Source organism: Vulpes vulpes, chromosome 4, assembly GCF_048418805.1.
Source record: "Vulpes vulpes isolate BD-2025 chromosome 4, VulVul3, whole genome shotgun sequence".
Lineage (NCBI taxonomy): Eukaryota > Metazoa > Chordata > Mammalia > Carnivora > Canidae > Vulpes > Vulpes vulpes.
Window position 1 is genome coordinate 13,438,385 of NC_132783.1, and position 18,949 is coordinate 13,457,333.

Here is an 18,949-nt window from a genome sequence, read left to right on the forward strand (position 1 = left end):
GCGCGCAGGACCGGGTTTCCCGGAGCTGCTGCGCAGGCGCCTCCAACGGCCTCCCGCCTTCCGGCACCAGACACGTGACTCCCGACACGTGGCTCCTCCGCGCAGGCTGCCGCCTGGACGAGCCTCGCTGTGGGGCGGGGTGCGCAGGCCGCGGGTGCGCAGGCGCAGAGGAGCTGGGAGCGAGCCGGCCGAGCGAGGCCCGTGCAGGGAGGTCCGCAGCCGAGACCGGGGCAGCGTCGGGAGCAACCGTGCGGGGCTCGCCAAGTGGTTTCCGTTCCTAGGGTTGTTACCCTCCCATTTTTCTCTTGCACATCGCTTCAATTTCTGCTCCTGTTTGGCAGGGATTGTTTTTATCTAGTCCCGTTTTAAGTCGGCCTTTGCTGGTTGCACCCCCAGTACCTTAATTTAACATGTTCCTCATTCTTCTGAATTTTATTGAAATTGGTAGTTTTATCCATAGCAGTGGTTCTTTATCCAGACTGACCTGAGGGGACAGGGCTCTGCTGTTTTAACTAAGATTCGGGATTCTAACGTACAAGGGGGAGAACTAAGGGCCTGTTCTACAACAGTGTTTCACAACCTTTTTATTTTAGGACCCCCTTTCACTCATAAAAAGTTAAGACCACGAGGAAGCTTGTTTTTGTGTTATTTATCAGAAGGTGAAACCGAACATTTAAATATTGATTCATCGGGTGGCTCAGCGGGTTAGCGCCGCCTGCGGCCCAGGGCGTGACCCTGGAGACCTGGGATCGAGTCCCACATCAGGCTCCCTGCATGGAGCCTGCTTCTCCCTCGGCCTGTGTCTCTGCCTCTCTCTCTCTCTCATGAATAAATAAATAAAAATTTTAAAAATATTGATTCACTTAAAATAATAAACCATGATGTAAATAACATTTTTAAGTAAAAAGTAACTTTTTTTTTTTCCAAAACAAAAAAATGAGAATAGCCTTGTTTTGTATGTTTGAAAATCTCTTTAATGCCTGGCTTAATAAAAGACAGCTGGATTTACATGGCTGCTTTTGTCCCTGCTGTGCTGTGCCACACCACGTGTAGCTGCTGGAAAACTCCACTTGCACTGAGAGAATGAGTGGAACATATCGCTTCTTAGTATTAAGAAAAGTTTTTATCTCCCGGTGTCTCAGAAGAGGTCTTGGTGACCTCTCTACTTGACATCTATACCCATATAGCACTTTGGGAATTCATTTGGAGGCTTACCAGACCCGGGTCTGACTATGGGCAAGAATAGGCGGTAGGGGTACATCTGTCCTGCCCATAATGTCTTGCTCTATTTTCTTTCACCTTGCTTTTTTTTTCACTTTGTACATCCTGGGGATACTTCGGTGGTAGCATTTAAAATATTCCTGATTTCTTTTTATAGCTCGTTTGATAGTTGCTAATATTGTTTTATCATAACTCTGTAGGACCAGCAGTCTTGAAACTATAAAACATGAGATGAGTTACTTTTCTGAACTTGAGGTTCTAGTTTTTTCATTTCTTTCTTTCTTTTTCTAAGATTTTATTTATTTACTCATGAGAGAGAGAGAGAGGCAGAGACACAACACAGGCAGAGGGAGAAGCAGGCTCCATGCAGGGAGCCCGATGTGGGACTCATCCTGGGACCCCAGGATCAGGCCCTGGGCCAAAGGTAGACGCTCAACCACTGAGCCACCCAGATGTCCCTCTAGTGTTTTTATACTTTTATTACTACTTGTCACTAGTACAAAACCATATATTTAGACCAGGATTCCAGAGAAGGAATTTTGTTTATATTTTGATTACCTCATGTAAAACCAGCTGGTAAGTCCTACTGGTACCATGTTTGGTGCTACCTTCCTTTCTATAGCAGCTTATTCCACTCTTAACTGGCTTTTCAGCCAAATCTCTCTCCATTTTACATGCTGCTGCCAGATTAATCTTTCTGAAACAATTGCATTAATCATTATTCCTAGGCTTAAAAGATTTAAAGTTGTCTCATTGCATGAACTTCAAAATCCTTTGTGAAATCCATTGCAAATTCAAGAAGTGACTGATGTTTTATCCGCAAAAATACGAATAATTAAAGGCTTTAGTCTCCTTTAAGGGAATTTGAAATATTAACAAGCACACAGGGAAAAATTTAAGGAGGGGGAGGGGAATACTTGAGTCACACTCCAGGCAAGATTTTTTAAGGTGCCAAGAGAGGTCAAAGGAACATCTCTGGTTACAGGGAGCATACACATCTCAGAAAGAAAAAGCAAGTGTTTTCCTCTCCGGGGAGATTTTCTCTTCCTTCCTTTCTTGCCTCCCTTTCCCCTCCAATCCCACTTTTGACTCTATAATTGACAATGTTTATAGCATATTGCTTTATGATATGCTCAAGCGTATTTCTGACATATATTCATTCATAGAAGACAGCAAAAGTGAAAGTACTTAGAAATGTAGCTTTTTTCCCCCCTAAACCTTAAGAGCTATGAATCAGCTCTTTTCAATACACTGAGCTAAAAACGTTTAGCTGCATTGCATTTTATTTACTGATTTAGGGAATAAAAAAAGTTCTGGTGATTTATATGTTGATATTGAAAGTATAGAGTCTCAGGGCCTTTGAGTTAGTCACTCAGATTTCCTTAGAAATCAGCATGGTTAGTTATCTCTTAGTTCAGGTCTAGGGTCATCTCAGCAATCCTTTTCCTGGCCACTCTATTTCTCACACTTCATATCCCATTTTCTTCCTTCACTTTTTTTTTCCTCTCAGCTTTTATCAATATATTTTCTTTATTTCTTATTTGTTGCCTGCCCTTCCCATGGGAACATCAGGTCCCTGAAGGCAGGAATTTTTAGCTGTTTTGTTCACTGTTTTATCCCTGGCATCGAGAACACTACATGGCACAGAGTAGAAAGTCTATATTTGCTGGATGAGTGCATGAAAAGACAACACAACTGCAAATAAGCCTCCAAACCATCTTTATTAAAGACTATCAATATAAAAATAGCTTCAGTTATATAGAATATAGAAATACAACTCTACAAAATTAAATTATATTCACACAGTTTAGGTAATAGATAAAAGTTTTAGTAACATTTAATAATATATTTTAAAATATCCAAAGAATACATCCTTGTTCTCAAAAGTGTTTAGTGCTGAATAACTTTTCTCTGCTTTTTTTCCCAACATTTTGTACAGTAGCAGGTATGATTTAGCTGACTCCTTGGTTTTTAACCAATGGATATCATCTAATAATAGTAAGTGGTGGTGGTGGTGGTGGTAGTAGCTAGCACTTTTATAGCACGTGACATGTGCCAGGCACTATTTAGAAGGAACTTACACAGACAACAAATAATTATTCACAATATTATTTTCAAGAATGTTCAAAGCAGACAAATCTAGTAAATTGGTTTCATAACTTTTACCATTTGTATCAGAAATATAAAAAAGTAGGCACCACAAATTTACTATCTTGTGATGTGCATCATCATTAACAGTTCCTTGGCACAAATAAGAAACTATCCCTTGCTAAATAAAGTTCTCTAATCTAACAAAGAAACAAAAGAATGCTAAAGAAAGGGGAAGGAGGGAGAAGGAAGGAAGGTGTAGAATCTAAAATGTAGTTTTGGGGGGCTAAAAGATATATGATGGTGATTAAATAGTACTCGGTATTTCCAAAAATGATAGTTCTACAATCTTTTGCATTAATAATCTGGTAGAAGGGAACATCTGCAGAATGCTAATAATGTTTCTATATCAGCTAAAGCATACTCTCTGGGGTATCTGCACCATCACTTTGTCCCCTTTTATTTAATAAAGTAGCAGATAGGCACTCTTTGGCCAATAACCAGATTGATCTTTCAGATGTGTATCTGAATATATTTGGAAAAATGGGCAGCTAGGTTTAGTTTAGTTACAGTGCTTACTTTGGTATCCATTTAGAGATGACAACCACGATATTTGGTTTTATTTGTTAAAAAATGCAATGTTTCAAAAAAATGCAATGTCTCTGCAACAGGGTATATATCTATAATATAGCAAATGATTTTTCTCTTATTAAGTAGTCTATTTTGTCTTTTTATTTTAGTTATTGATCGGTGATCTCAAGATGCTTTGACACCAGGAAAGCAGTTCAAAAGACCAAAATTTCATTAAACAAAACAGAAAAGCCCTTATAATGAAACCCCAGGTTTTAGTTCAGTCTTTTGAAACTCTGAGATGATTAACAGCTACATTTATTAATAAGTCTTGGTATTGAAAATAGCTCCTGGTGTTTTGGGGGACACATTAAGAAATTTTAGGTATTTAATAAATACTTTTAAACAAACTGCCTTATTACCCACATATGTACACAGAACTAAGGCAGTGGTTGAGTCTATCTACCATCCTGACCAATACTGTGATCTTAAGGGGAGGATATTTCCAGCCATTTTGTACATTTCAAGAACCCAAGTTTCTTGCCCTGAATTAAATGCTAAAGTTAAGGCCCACAAGCCACTAATAGGACAAAAGATCTGGATGAAAATCTCTTAAGCTGATTATACAGAGAGAACAGTGTTTCTTCTAAGCCACCCACTATATTTTACACTTGGTTCTAACACGGAGGCCCATGTTCCAGGTGTTCAAGGAAGGGGCAATAGAGACTGACTTTAGACGTGTTGGCAGAATTTCCCTTCCAGAGCTTAAGTCCTGAAGAAGAAAAAAACCCAATATTGTAGTCTTGGGGGCATATGAGACTTCAGGAGGATCCACTGGGTAAAGTGTTAATTAACAATGCAGTATTTGTTAGGTTTTTCCTTGTTTTCTCAATCCACCAAATTCCCACTGCCAAAGAAAATTCTTATCTCATTAGTTTTCTTTCTCTACTAAAGGTCGGTCAAGTAAACTATTGTTCATTAAGGTACCTCGCTTTGGGAAAACCCAACATATAACTAACTATATTTATAAGGCAGACATTAGTATTTAACAGAAGAAGTCATCATAGGATTTCTTTAATCCAACTTTTTCAGTGTTTTTAACATGATTAGATTTTTAAAAAAGATTACATATAGCTGTCCTGAAATTCACAAACTGTATAAAATGTGTGTGCATACCTGAAAAAAACTAAGTTTATGTACAAATAGTTCAAAAACTATATTCTAGTCAAAATAGAGCTGACTGGAAAGAGTAAAGAAAATCAAATAAATAGAAAAATAAGTTAAATTTTCATTCCTCAGTTCTACCGCATGGTGAGGTATCTATTAAAATGCTTAAACTAAAGAAAAGAATTTGATCTAATAGGGAATCAGTACTTGGACATTACAAATGTAGGTACTGAGCAGTAGGCAAGAAGAAAACTGCTTTGTTACTTAAGAGGGACTTTAGAAGTTTCAAATACAATCATCTCATTTGTAATGAAAATTCTGAACTCAGAGAGGTACAAACACTTGCTTATTGTCAGAGCACTAATTAATTTAGGACTCTGGTCACACCCTCCAGATTTTGTGATTCTTTTACCAGATATCATTATCTTGACAACTAATATGTCCTCTATTAATTTTATATAACACACTTCACATTATTTCAAACTAGTCAATAAATTAACATTATATACTAGAATGGAAATAAGTTAACAATCCCTTCTTCATATTTTGATCAAGTATCTTTTCAAAAGTCTCACAATACTATATAAGATTTAGTGCATCAAATCCAAGAGCATATCATCTCAATATTTAACAGCATTATGTTCAAAACTGAACAGGTAAAAGAAGCTATCCTTATCTTCTTGTGTATGGGTTTCAGCAATTCTAACATCGTTCTCTGTTATATGCATAGTTGCTGTGCATCAAGAAAACACAGCTACAAGGTTAATCCAAAGAACAATTTAAAAGCCATTTCTATGGCAATTTCTGTGACTGAATCATGAAAACAGACATAAAGTTCTTGAAGTTTGGGATGAAGAAAAAGTCTCCTGTAAAGGAAAAGAACACACTCATTTCAGAAATTCAAAAAACAAAAATCAAAGGGAAAAAACTCCAACCTTTCAATTTATTTTATTTTATTTTATTTTATTTTATTTTATTTTATTTTATTTTATTTTTCTTTCTGACAGAATTCATAGTGAATTAAAATAGTGAATTGAAATATCTCTGTATATCTATAAATACATATATATTTGAGCATATTACATATTTCTTCTGGTGGATATAAGACCGTTGATGCAATGATTATGACTTTATATTTGTGTTTGCCACATAATCTAAATCTATAGTAGGGGGAAATACAGCTAGATTTATTTTTAAATAAATAAAATATGCCATAAGTCAATCATTTTTATTTTTCCAGAGTGTAAAAAGCCTATTTGATCAATATATATTACCCTTCAGTTTTAAAATATTAAATCTAGTCATTATTGTTATAATAAATCCAACTGTATTATCATCATTGAGTATAATTATTAAACATTGCCATTTACTTTCTAAATGTTAATTATTATTAAAACATTAAGTATATGATTGCTTTTTTTGTATAGTATTGAATTGGAAATACCACTGAAAGTTTGATTTTTTAAAGTTAAAATTTTTATATATTTAGTGAACACTAGTATATATAAATCAAACAATTTAAATAAGATATTTTGCCTGACTTCCTTAAATCTCTCTATTCTATATAGATCTGCATCATCATAATTCAATACCTCTTGATTCTTTCTAGTTCAACTGTTGTGAATGTAGTTAAGGCTCCGCTATATACCTGCATGTATGCCTAACTTTATCTCTATTTTTTTCTGTGTCCACACCACGGACCCTTTGCTGCTCCTAACTCCATTTCCCAATAGCACAGCTCTGATCACACTACACAAACTTGAGCTTATGCTGATGCTCCTCCCACGCTTGGTTGGTGACACATCACATTCACAAGGAGCTTACTAAAAATACAGAGTCCTACTATACTAGATTTTGTTAGTAGGCCTGGGGTGGGCCATAGGCATCTCTGATTTTAACAAGTGACTCAGGCGATTCTAAATCTCATGGACCAGCACACAGGATTACTGCTTTGGTAACATTTGTCTTACAGTTTGGTACTGTATGGTAGGTGTCTGCATAACATTGGTCTCACCTAACTCTGTGTCCCTTCCTCCATCAATTCTTTACCCCAACTCAAAGAACTTTCAGTGCCTCAACATTTCACTCAAAATTAAATTCCTTAGTCAGAAATTGAAGGCTCTCTGCAGTGGTCCTAACTTACCTTTCGAGCCTGATCTTTCATTTTATCTTGTATATGTCACTCCCTTATCATGTTGGCAAATCGGTCTACTCAAGTGCTATATGCCTTATGATTCCCCTTATTTCGGTCTTTGTTCATCCCATCCTTTTTCTAGAATGTTTTATCCAAATCTAATTCATTTCAAACTAGATCAAATGAAATCTATAAGCCTTTCTTTGTAATCCCAATGTAGATTTTTGCCCCTTCCTATAGGATTTGGTTGTATCAACTAACTTATTCTATCTACAAAAAAAAAAAAATCTCTGTATATCTATAAATACATATATATTTGAGCATATTACATATTTCTTCTGGTGGATGTAAGACCGTTGATGCAATGATTATGACTTTATATTTGTGTTTGCCATACCACCCTCTCTCATCACCACATTTTCCCAAGCATAACTCCACTTACTAAAGTGTTACATATTTATCAAGTGACTCTGTGCCAGGTGCTGTTGCAGGTACCAGTGGTGGACAAGACATATACAGTTCCTGACCTCAGAAAGCTAATGTTGTAGTGAAGGGGAGAAAGACCATAAACAAGAAAAGAAACAATAACCGAGTAGCCGCTTTAATGCGGGAAAGAGATCATGGATTCTCTTTTTGAGGCTAGTACTGATCTGAATATCAAGAAGCCAGATATATGAAGGTTAAGAGGTAGAACATTTCACACAGAAGGAATTGCAGGAACAAGAATCATTGGATGTCAACGTGGCTTGCACAGTGGATGAAGAAGGAATGATAGAAGGTGGAAAGAGGTGGGGCAAGGACTAGGTCAGTCAGGGTCTCATAGTTGGTGGGTAGGGTGGGGGGGAGAAGGAAGAGGTGAAGAAAGGAAACAGGGAGGAAAAGAAAGAAGTAGGGACAGAAGGAAGGGAACAGCAGTAAAATTGTGGAGTCAGTATTACTACTATAATTTTATAAGGTAACCAAATCAGCTTTTTATTTTAATAGAAAAAGCCTTGGCAGTCAGAGAAAGACAAATACCATATGATTTCACTCATATGTAGACATTAAGAAACAAAGAAAAATAGACAAACCAAAAACCAGACTCTTAAATACAGAGAATAAACTGGTGGTTATCAGAGGGGAGGTAGGTAGGGGGATTGATGAAAGATGAGATGAGGATTAAGGATTACACTTATCAAGAGGAGCACTGAGTAATACACAGAACTGTTGAATCATCATATTGTATACCTGAGACTAATATAACACTATGTTAATTATACTCGAGTTTAAAAATAAAAGAAGAAAAAGTGAGAAGACTTAAGAGGAATTTAAAGGAGATACTTAGTAAATAAAACAAAATTCTAAAATGTATTAAATTATTATAGTAGTTAGAGGGACACCTGGCTGGCTCAGTTCGAAGAGCATGCAACTCTTGATCTCAATGTCATGAGTTCAAGCGCCACACTGGGTGTAGAGATTACTTAAATAAGTAAATAAATAAAAACCTTAAAAACATATACTATAGTTAAATTAGCAATTCTATGCCTGTATCTTAAAATGTTTATCTCTTTTACAACCTTTCTTTCACTTTTCTAACATTTTACTTCACTTTCAAATACTTTTTTCCCGACTTACCCTACTACCCAGTAAGCCATAACTGGTGGTGCTTTTCTCTGATCTGTCCACTTTTCAGGTGAGCATTCAAACAACACACCATGTTCTCTTACAGGGTTAAGAGAAGATATGGAATTTGTAGAACCTGAATGATCTCCACCATGTAGTGCTTTCTTTTTCTGTAAATTAATATGTATTATTAGTATTAGCTGGTATTAATAATGTTATTTTAAAAATATAATAATGTTACTTTAAAATGTTTTCACATACAGATTTGAATAGGCTGATCCTAATACTTAAGTGCCTAGAATGACACCCTTCTTATCTGTGGGAAATTTTCTGGTTTATTATTTTATTTTATTTTATTATTATTATTTTAAGATTTTATTATTATTTTTTAAAGATTTTATTTATTTATTAGAGACACACAAAGAGAGAGAGAGAGAGAGAGAGAGAGAGTCAGAGACACAGGCAGAGGAAGAAGCAGGCTCCATGCAGGGAGCCTGTCGTGGGACTCCAGGATCACGCCCTAGGCTGAAGGCGGCGCTAAACCGCTAAGCCACCGGGGCTGCCCAAAATGTCTGGTTTAAATACCATCTCCTAAAAGAGACTTATTGGAGTATCCTTGAAATCTCCCAGAAAACATTTTGTCCACAGCTCCATATTATTAGTATTTACATTAATTATATTAGCAGTTTATAGGTCTATATTCCCCAGTAGATTATATGCTTTTTCCAAGGCAGAGACAATATGATTTTCATCTTTGTATGTTTGAAGCAGCAGGGCCTAGTACATGGTAGGCCCTTAATAAGTAGATTACTAGGGGGGATCCCTGGGTGGCTCAGCAGTTTGGCACCTGCCCAGGGGGTGATCCTGGAGTCCTGCAGATCCCACATCAGGCTCCCTGCATGGAACCTGCTTCTTTCTCTGCCTGTATCTCTGCCTCTCTCTTTGTGTTTCTCATGAATAAATAAATAAAATCTTAAAAATAAACAAATAAATAGGCTACTAAATTAATAGATGATTTTTTAATACAACTAAAACACATATACTTAAAATAGTATTGTCTCCCCCTTTCATGCATACCCTCTAAATTTCCCATTGATTAAATTATTAGCAAAACAATGACTCATTTGGAATAAAAAGACTTTTTGTAAGGATCAGGCTAAAACAGTGGAGTGATCCTTGATTCTTCTCTTTGCCTCAAAATCCTTATCTAACCCATCAACAAATCCTTTTGGCTGACCCTCCAAAATATATCCAGAAACCAGAAGCCAGTAATCATTTCTTGCTTTGAGAATTTCCATAGCCTCCTAACTGGCCCCTCCTCCACTCTCGCTACACTACAGAGCTTGTTCTTCACAAGTAGTAGCCTGAATGATCCTTTAAAAAATGTAGGATCATGACCTTCCTCTGCTCAGAATTGTCCAAGATCTTCCCATCTCCTTCAGAACAAACCCCAAAGTCTGTAAATCTATCAGGCCATGTGCAACCTGGCTCTGCTAACCTTTGCCATCTCGACTCCTAGCACTCTCTTTCTTGTCAGCTCCAGCATTCTCAGTCACTCCTACTTCGGTGGCTTTGCACTTGCATTTGCTTTCCTATCTGGAAGCCCTACCTGCAGATTGCCACTTAACTTGCTTCCTCAATTCATTTAGGTCTCTGTTCAAATATTATCCTTACTTGAAACTTTTCCTACCTAACATATCATACTGCTTGCCAATTAATTAGTCCTCTCCATTAGAATAAAATAGGCAGTTAGTTAGACAAGATCTGGAGGCAAAGGTGGTGATAAATAGGTGACACGATAGAAGCCTGAGGGCACAACATCCTGACTGTGGCTTTTAACATCCAGGCCTAAATTAAGGCTTCCAACTACCCTGGGCTGACTGACCGACCAACAGCCAGTGGAGAAGTGTGCTGTCTTCTTAGACCACTGCCCCATGGAAACCAATAGCTTCGTTATAATATATTTACATTGTGATTTCAACCCCTTCCCCTCCATGGAGAAAGATGGCCACGACAGTTCTGGCCAAAACCCTGTAGGGTCAGTAGTTGGGAGTAGTCTACTCCCAACTCGTAGGAGTCCCTTAGATGATTGGAAACCACATTGGTAGGAGACCGTCCTAGCTATGACCCGTAACCTATGCAAACATAAAAAGGAAAGATCTCCCTATCCCTGATGCGACTGCCATCTCTGGGCCTGCCTGCTCTTTCACCTTCAAAGTGTACTGTCCCCTTTTTAAACTGCTTTCTGGGACGCCTGAGTGGCTCAGTGATTGAGCGTCTGCCTTCGACTCAGGGAATGATCTCGGAGTCCCGGGATCAAGTCCTGCATCAGGCTCCCGGCAAGGAGCCTGCTTCTCCCTCTGCCTACCAGTCTCTGCCCCTCTCTCTGTGTCTCTCATGAATTAATAAATAAAAATCTTAAAAAAAAAAAAAAACCCTGCTTTATGCTTGCTACTTCTGGCTTTCTTTAGTTAAGCATGGATCCTCAGAGAAGTCCTTTCGGGGAACTCAGAACTCAGACCTCCATTCACACAATGCAGACTCTCCCATTGGTAATAGCTTCGTGAAGAAAGGGACTTTGTTCACTGCTATATCCCCACCACCAGAGTAGTGTCTGGTGCATAGTGGATACCTAAATAGTTCAACAACATGAGAAAGGCTAATTTATATTACTATTACTGAATAAGTTAATGAAAGATTCCCTTATAGAATCTATTAGTTATCTTGAAAGGAAAGGAGAAGCATAAGACCACAAAGCACATAGAGATATATATATGGTTAGACATAACATAACATAACATAACATTTTGCTGGATATCGATTTCTGAGAGCGCAAAGAAGAAATCCTATAAGGGGCACCTGGGTGGCTCAGTCGGTTAAGCATTGGACTTTTTTTTTTTTTTAAGATTTTATTCATTTATTCATGAGAGACACAGAGAGGCAGAGACAGAGGCAGAAGGAGAAGCAGGCTCCATGCAGGGAGCCCGACGCGGGGCTCCATCCTGGGACTCCAGGATCATACCCTGGGCTGAAGGCAGGCGCCACACTCCTGGGCCACCCAGGGATCCCTGCGTCTGACTCTTGATTTCAGCTCAGGTCAGAATCTCAAGGTGGTGAGACTGAGCACTGTGTCGGCCCCATGCTGAGCATGGAGCCTGCTTGGGATTCTCACTCTCCCTCCCCCTCTGCCCTTACCCTAGCTTGTACATGGCTGTGCTTGCACAAACAGGCAACCTCTCTCTCACTCAAAAAAAAAAAAAAAAAAAAGGAAAGAAAGAAAGAAAGAAAAAATTCAAAAAATCCTACAAGAGTCAGAATTTTATTGTGAATGAGTTCTAAGACAACATACTTCAGCCCACTTACTTTATAGCTGAGCAAATGGGAAGAGTTGAGGCTCAGTCCAGGATACCTTATTCCCCACCCAATGTTCTTCTACCTTTAAACCCAAGTTCTTCACAATTTTAGCATTCTTAACACATATATGGCTTATACATTACAATCATTTTCAGAAGGGTGCTTTGTTTTTTGTTTTTGGCTATGTGATGTTTGACCACTGACAAGTAAACTTCTGTTTGTTTATCCTTTTCAAAAAATCAACACAGACTTTTCCCTACCATTAAGATAATCTAATTGATTTTTAAAGTATATACAACATTACTACTTATCCAGAGGTACAATATTAAATGAAACTTCATCCTGGATTAAAAAGCAAGCAAACAAGAAATGAACCCAGAGGCTAAAATATTTGCAACAGTATTGTGTCTATTGCTGTACCTTACCCTATTATGTTACAAAATACCTTATACTACTTATCTAATAATTTAAAGAATTATCAGACTTAACAACTAGTAGGTACTACTGTCTAAGTAATGGCTGACTCACAGATATAAAAAATGGAGGCTAATTTACATTATCAACTACCATATTCTATTCTGCTATAGAAAAACACAGGCTCACCATTTTCTGGAAAAGCAATCCAGGACATCAAACTCAGTATTATGAAACAAAGCTTTTAAGTTAAATATTGTTAGTATAATACTTTTGGCAGTCATTATGTACTCTAGTCAGACTGACTGCTAAAAAAAAAAAAGTAAATAAAAGTTGTTAGTGTTGGACATATTGATTAAAGAGCTTTTAGAGTATTTAGGGATCTGAAACAAAATTGACAGAACTATATTTATACCTCTTCTACCAATGTCTGTTGGAAAATTGCACGGATGGAGAGACAACACTGATGGAAATTCTTTATTAGTTGAGGGTGGATAGAGCCACTTAGCTGTGCCACCTCTTCGTGGGTTGGAGTAATAAAGATCCCTTGCACAGTTTCTAAGGCAACATAGTGGAAAAGTGTGTTCTCAGGACCAGATGTTAATCTTGAAAAGAACAAAAAAGAAAAAAGATATTTAAGTAAACTTAAAAATATTGCTTCATTTTGAATGTTGTATGCTCCAAGCTTTTTATCTTCAATGTAATGTTAGAAGTGTAATTGGGGCAGGGCAACTGGGACAAATATTTAAGTCCCATTTTTTTCTTAACTAAAGTACAGGCTAGGGTTATTATCAATTCCTTAATGGAGACAAATATTACATGGTGTGTGAGGATAGATACACACCAATTGCAAACAACTTAATCGTTCTTTTGCTAAACATAAACAGCCCAAACTGGCTAAAGCCCTCTTTTTCCATGGTTGGTAATAAATAACTCAGCCTCTGTCTGGCCCAGATACCCACAAGTCATAAATAAGGAATCAGCCTAGAGTTGACCACATATAAGAACACCTTCCAACAAAATAAACACATTTAAATTAGTAGCATAAAAGTCAAACTGATGATCCTGAAGAAAAATAAAATTACCACCAACTGCAAAGCTGGGTTAATATTCTGGAATACTATGGCAATTACTTGTAGTATTCTACTATTCATCATTACAGTCTTCCTTCCTTTCCGTGTTCTCTTCCTGTTTTCATTTCTCCATTCTTTTTCTCCATCCTTTCTTCCCCTATTTAGATCTCAGATAGGCCAGCAGAATCTATAAATACTGCTTATTTCTACTAGTGGTAAGAAGAGCTAAACAACAACAACAACAACAACAACAAAATACTAATAATAGTTATATACTATGTGCCAGGATAGGTGCTGTAAAATACATTAGTCTTAATTCTCATAATGATCCTGTGAGATGTTAAATAGGTAGTAACCCTCATTTTAACCATGAGGATATCAATCTTCAGAGATTTCAGATTAACTTGCTTGACTGAGATCACTTAGCTAAACAGCTGAGTTTAGCTATCTTTGAAGCATACTCCACTAAATCTTGCTTTTTTCCTCTCTGTTGATGTCTTCTGACTGGCAATTCAAGAAAATGTACAGAACAGAAATGATTATTTAAAAAGAGCTATTAATAAGATTCCTTTTTTAAGGGAGGTTTAGAATTAACATTTTTGTTGTCTTTCTTAACTTTCTCTCAAAAAAGCAAACAAAAACCAAAAACCAAAATCTCCCACAACACAGTGAACAAATTTAGCTCTTGCAAATCACAAAGTCACTCAGAGTATATCTCAGTGATATCTCAGTGTATACACCAAAAGTTTAAAAATCATCAAACAAGCAATTCCCCCATGGGAATACAATATTTCTAAAAGCACATGTTAAGTCAGATTTATTCCTTGGAAAGGTCGTTCTGGCAGCAGAAAATAGATTCAGGGTAGGCTGGGAGTTAGAGACTATTGTAGTAAAACCAGGTTAGAGAATGGAAGCCTGAACCACAGTAGAAACAGTAAGGGCTAAATGGATTAAATAATTAGGAAAATGCAAAATAGATAGGACTTGGTTACTAAATGACCTGTTTTGTGGGTATTATTATTTTTAATATGTTATACATTCTTATTTTACAAAAATATATACATACATATTAGGATAGTATATTATATACTGGTTTATGTCATACTTTTAAAATTAACTATACAGTATCAGCATCTTTCCATGCCAATAAAGAGAATAAACATTCATCTGTAGATTGTTTTAAATAGCTATGATTTACATCACATAGGAATCTATATTTAAGCTAATGAACTTGGAAAACATTTCCTTTTACTAAAGATAAGGCCAAAATAACACATACACTAAAAAAGTAAGATGTGGGGTTAATAAAATTTCAAAGCAGTACTTTTCGCTAAATGGAAGACTAGGGTTTTGGAAGGGTGCTTCAAAGCTCCACAAAAGGTTTGATTTAGATTTGTTTAAAAATGTTTTTAACTATTAAAAAAATTAATCATGATATTTGAGGCATTAAATACCATATTTAACACACGAGATACAGATAAGTTACCTTGTTTTTGCCCTAACTTCAGAAAAAAAGCTGTTTGTGACAACTCTGTGACATGCATATTTGAACTTACTACAAAATGTTTCAATGATTAAGATGGTAACAGTAGCGAATATTTTTTGTGTGATTTCTACTCACATGTCTGCTTATTCAAATTAAAGTGTGCAATTGAGTTTGTTACATACTAATTGATCCCACACATGATATAATTCAACATTAGTAGGCAAAGGTCAGACAAATCTAAGTTGCTGAACATGCTCCTCTCACTCAGTAACTTTTGCTTCAGAATTCCCTACTTTCCCTAAGTTTAAGGTTTTATTTTTTTTCTAAAATGAGAGACTCTGAGAGATATGCACTGAGAAAGTTTATTAGGAAGACCTTTGGGGAACAACACAGAAAGTGGGGGGAAGTGTGAAGGAAGCAGGATGGAGCAAAGGAGAAGCTGAACCACAATGCAGTCAAAACAAAGGTCTCAGCAGACACCACTTGGAACTTAGAAGCTTGGATGGTCTTTTAGAGTTGTCTTGAATTTAGGGAAGGGGTCAAGTCTTTGTATTCACTTACCTATTAGTCACTAGATGTGGGCTATTCCCAGGGAGATACAGTAATCTTGGCCGAGTCAATAAACTCCCAAACAGAGCAAAGCCAGAGAGGGACTCGGCTGTGAGTAGTTAACAGCCATTACCCCCAAATACTGGGAAGGAGTACCCTGGGCTATGGAATATGTGGGCAGCAGACCACAGAATCCACCAAAGTCTAAAAATAGTAAATACTATAATTTAAAAATCAGACATACAAAAGGGAGGTTACCTGTGGAAAAGAGATAAAGGGGGACTTTCACATTTTGAAACATTACTCTGTTTTTTAATCTCTTGTAATAGGACATGTTCCCTATATGGTACTGAGAAACATTAGTAAATTAGCATAGACACTACCTTTAATTATGTAAGATGTACCATAATTACATTTTTGAATGAAATCAAAAATATATTGGATTTTACTTTCTTTAAAATTTCCTCAAAGGCATGAAGTTTAAGTGAAAAAAAGGATATTATAAGGAAGTTTCTTACTTCATTGTGTTATATATTTCCAGGTCTTTTTCTGAAAGGTCCTTTTTCAAGTTCCCTAAATGAAATGGATTTGGAAGAATAGCTTTCTTTTTAGTGACCTGAAAAAATACAGTTAAGTATATTAGGTTGTATCTAAGAATGGAATCAAACGATAAATAGTGTAAAAACTGAAAATCTAAGAGAACTACTTAATATTTTTCAATGTTTCCTTTAAATATCTTTGATGCTAACTTGTACCTCTTTGCTTATCCTTTGCTAACAGTGATCTCAGGCTATGTATTAGGACATGATAGTTCTTCCTGAAACCTACCAGAGCCATTATCAAGTTTTGTTACATTTTATTTGTACATGTACTTGTCTCCCTCTCTAGACTTTGTACTTCTCAAAGGCATGGGCTGTGTCTTATCTATCTTTGTATCTCCTCATGGCCCTTGGCATATAGTAGGTGTTTAATCAAATTTGCTGAATGGCTCAATTGTAATTCAATTTTTCTTAGGAGAAAAATTAGGAGACACATATATGTTGCTTGTGTCCATTTGCAAACTAAGTAAGGGATTTGTCCCTTGGCCATGAATATAACCATATTATAAAATTGTTTCCATGAAAAAAAAAATAACATTTTCCCAATAATATTTTTTCAACAATGTTATAATGTGGTTGTTATTTATGGCTTACAGAGAACCCTAATGTTAATTTATCTATAGAAAATATCCCATTTAATAGCAAACTGTTATAAAAAGTCCCATGAAAGTCAAGAACAGAACAACTTTCTCAGTATCAAAAATATTACTTTACATTATGCAGAAGGTCCTTTTAAAAAATATTTTATTTAAATTCTACTTGCAATAAATAAATAAATAAATAAATAATAAAAAAAAAGAATGGCTCTTTAAATCTCTTACTTCCTAAATTATGTTTCCTACTAATTTCACTGACAATGAATACAGTAAGAATGTATTTCCTAAATACATCCACTTAGGGCTCTAAGAATGCTGTATTGTTCGGAATTAGAAGATGGAATCTATGGCTATTTATGCCATGACACTCAGAATCTCATATTTTATTTGTGCCCTTTCTCAGATTCCTCTTTTTTCATGCCTTGTCTGGCACCGCCTCCATCAACCCAACTGACAGTTTCAAAAGTGTTTTGAAAGAGAAGCATCATTAGAAAGGGTATAAGATCCCTCACAGTGATTACTTTGGTCATCATTTGGATACATTATGATATTTTCATGGAGAAAAAACATGGAAAAAATGATAAAAACAAATAAACCTGAAAACTGAACATTCTCTTTGCTTTATAATCACATATTAAATTCTTGACTATGGAGATCAGACCTTCACAGATGCAGATAAAAATAAACAAAAACAAAAACAAAAAAACTATAAAAAACCGATAGAGTAACACATACATACACAAATATTTACATAAAAAAACCCCAAATATTTACATATATATTCTTATATATACATATATATATATAAGTTTCTGATTTTCTTTTTGTTTCTGCTGAATATTTTTTTGGTTATTTAGTCAGATCAGCCCTCTAAAATCCCCCACGACTAGGATGTTCTCTATTAACATTGTGAATGCAGAAGAAAGATGAACATAGAAAGCAGGGTAAGGAATTTCCCTACTTGGTAAGTAGTGTCAAACAGCTGTCCTGGATGCTCCTATTTTATTACTTGATATAAAACAAGTTATAAATAAACAAGTAATTTTCTTTTTGGTTCTAAATCACTGGTCTGCCAACAGTAACCACAACCACTAGTTCAAATGAAGAATGATTTGCCATTAAAATTTTTCTTGTATTTATAAAATAAGAACTGGGAAGACAGCTTAGCTCCCAGAATTTACACACTTGAATGAACACCAACCTTAAGTAAGGCTCCACTTTCTTCTGAACCATCAGAACCCTGAGATTCTCTTTGTTTCCATAATGCATCCGGGGTAGTGTGGGGGCTCAGGCCAACACCTTCTCCCCCTTCGCAACCATTGTCAGATCCTCCACTACTACGGGAAGGACTAGGCTTGCGTGTCCTTAAGGAATAGTCACCAAAAAGAATTCTTCTGCATGTTGGAGAGGTAACTACCTTGGAAGTACCGGGGAGTTTACCGAGGATAGGTGAGGTTGTCAAACTATCTAATTTTTCATGTGATCCAGTAAGGAACCAGTCAGCGCAAGACAAGCAGGGGCTTGGAGAAGATGTTAGCTGTTCATTTATGCGACAATCTATTCCTTCCAGCTGGTGAAGAGTTGTTTTGACCTGATCCACATATATACAGTCTGGTCCAGGATTCCCAATAGCTTTGGATGCACAGCCTCCAGCTTGTAATAGTACACATAACATATAATGCTTCTATAAGAAAAAAAAATTAATATAGGTTTAGCTACATGAAAATGTTTATATGTAGCATGCATGTATAAATTTATGAATACTAAAAACATATGGCATAATCATATAATTACCAAAAACTCCTCCCTCCCTTTGTTTCTTAGTTATTCTCAACGCTTCTTGATCATCCTTGAAAACAAATATTCATTTATATTGCCTTCTCCTGGTACACCATCAACTACTACTTTCTGGCACATGACACAAGGTAGCTTTCAAAGAATCACAATTATTGGAAGTCCTTTTATTTACAATTACGTTTATTCTGATTCTATATCCTCTTCAGGTCTCTATTTCCCAAGACAAACTAGAGGGCAAAAATGAGAATAAAAGATCTTAACCTGATAAAATCTTATTCTGGATTTCATTAATATTCTCC

General features: G+C 36.3%; 1 protein-coding gene across 4 annotated transcripts in view; it reads right to left on the reverse strand.

Annotated features, from left to right (window-relative positions):
• Positions 1-2,923: 2,923 nt before the first annotated feature.
• Positions 2,924-18,949, reverse strand: part of INTU (inturned planar cell polarity protein) — an 83,487-nt gene continuing 67,461 nt past the window's right edge. For 2 of the 4 annotated variants that reach the window (XM_026014283.2, XM_026014284.2), the window contains exons 12-16: positions 18,055-18,537; positions 16,177-16,274; positions 12,966-13,155; positions 8,795-8,952; positions 2,924-5,912 (exon numbers count right to left, since the gene is read on the reverse strand). In XM_026014283.2, coding sequence (XP_025870068.2) covers positions 5,801-5,912; positions 8,795-8,952; positions 12,966-13,155; positions 16,177-16,274; positions 18,055-18,537 — 1,041 coding nt within the window. In that variant the 3' untranslated portion in view covers positions 2,924-5,800. The remainder of the gene's footprint in view (positions 5,913-8,794; positions 8,953-12,965; positions 13,156-16,176; positions 16,275-18,054; positions 18,538-18,949) is intronic. The other 2 variants (XR_012000929.1, XM_072755289.1) reach the window with 2 other exon arrangements.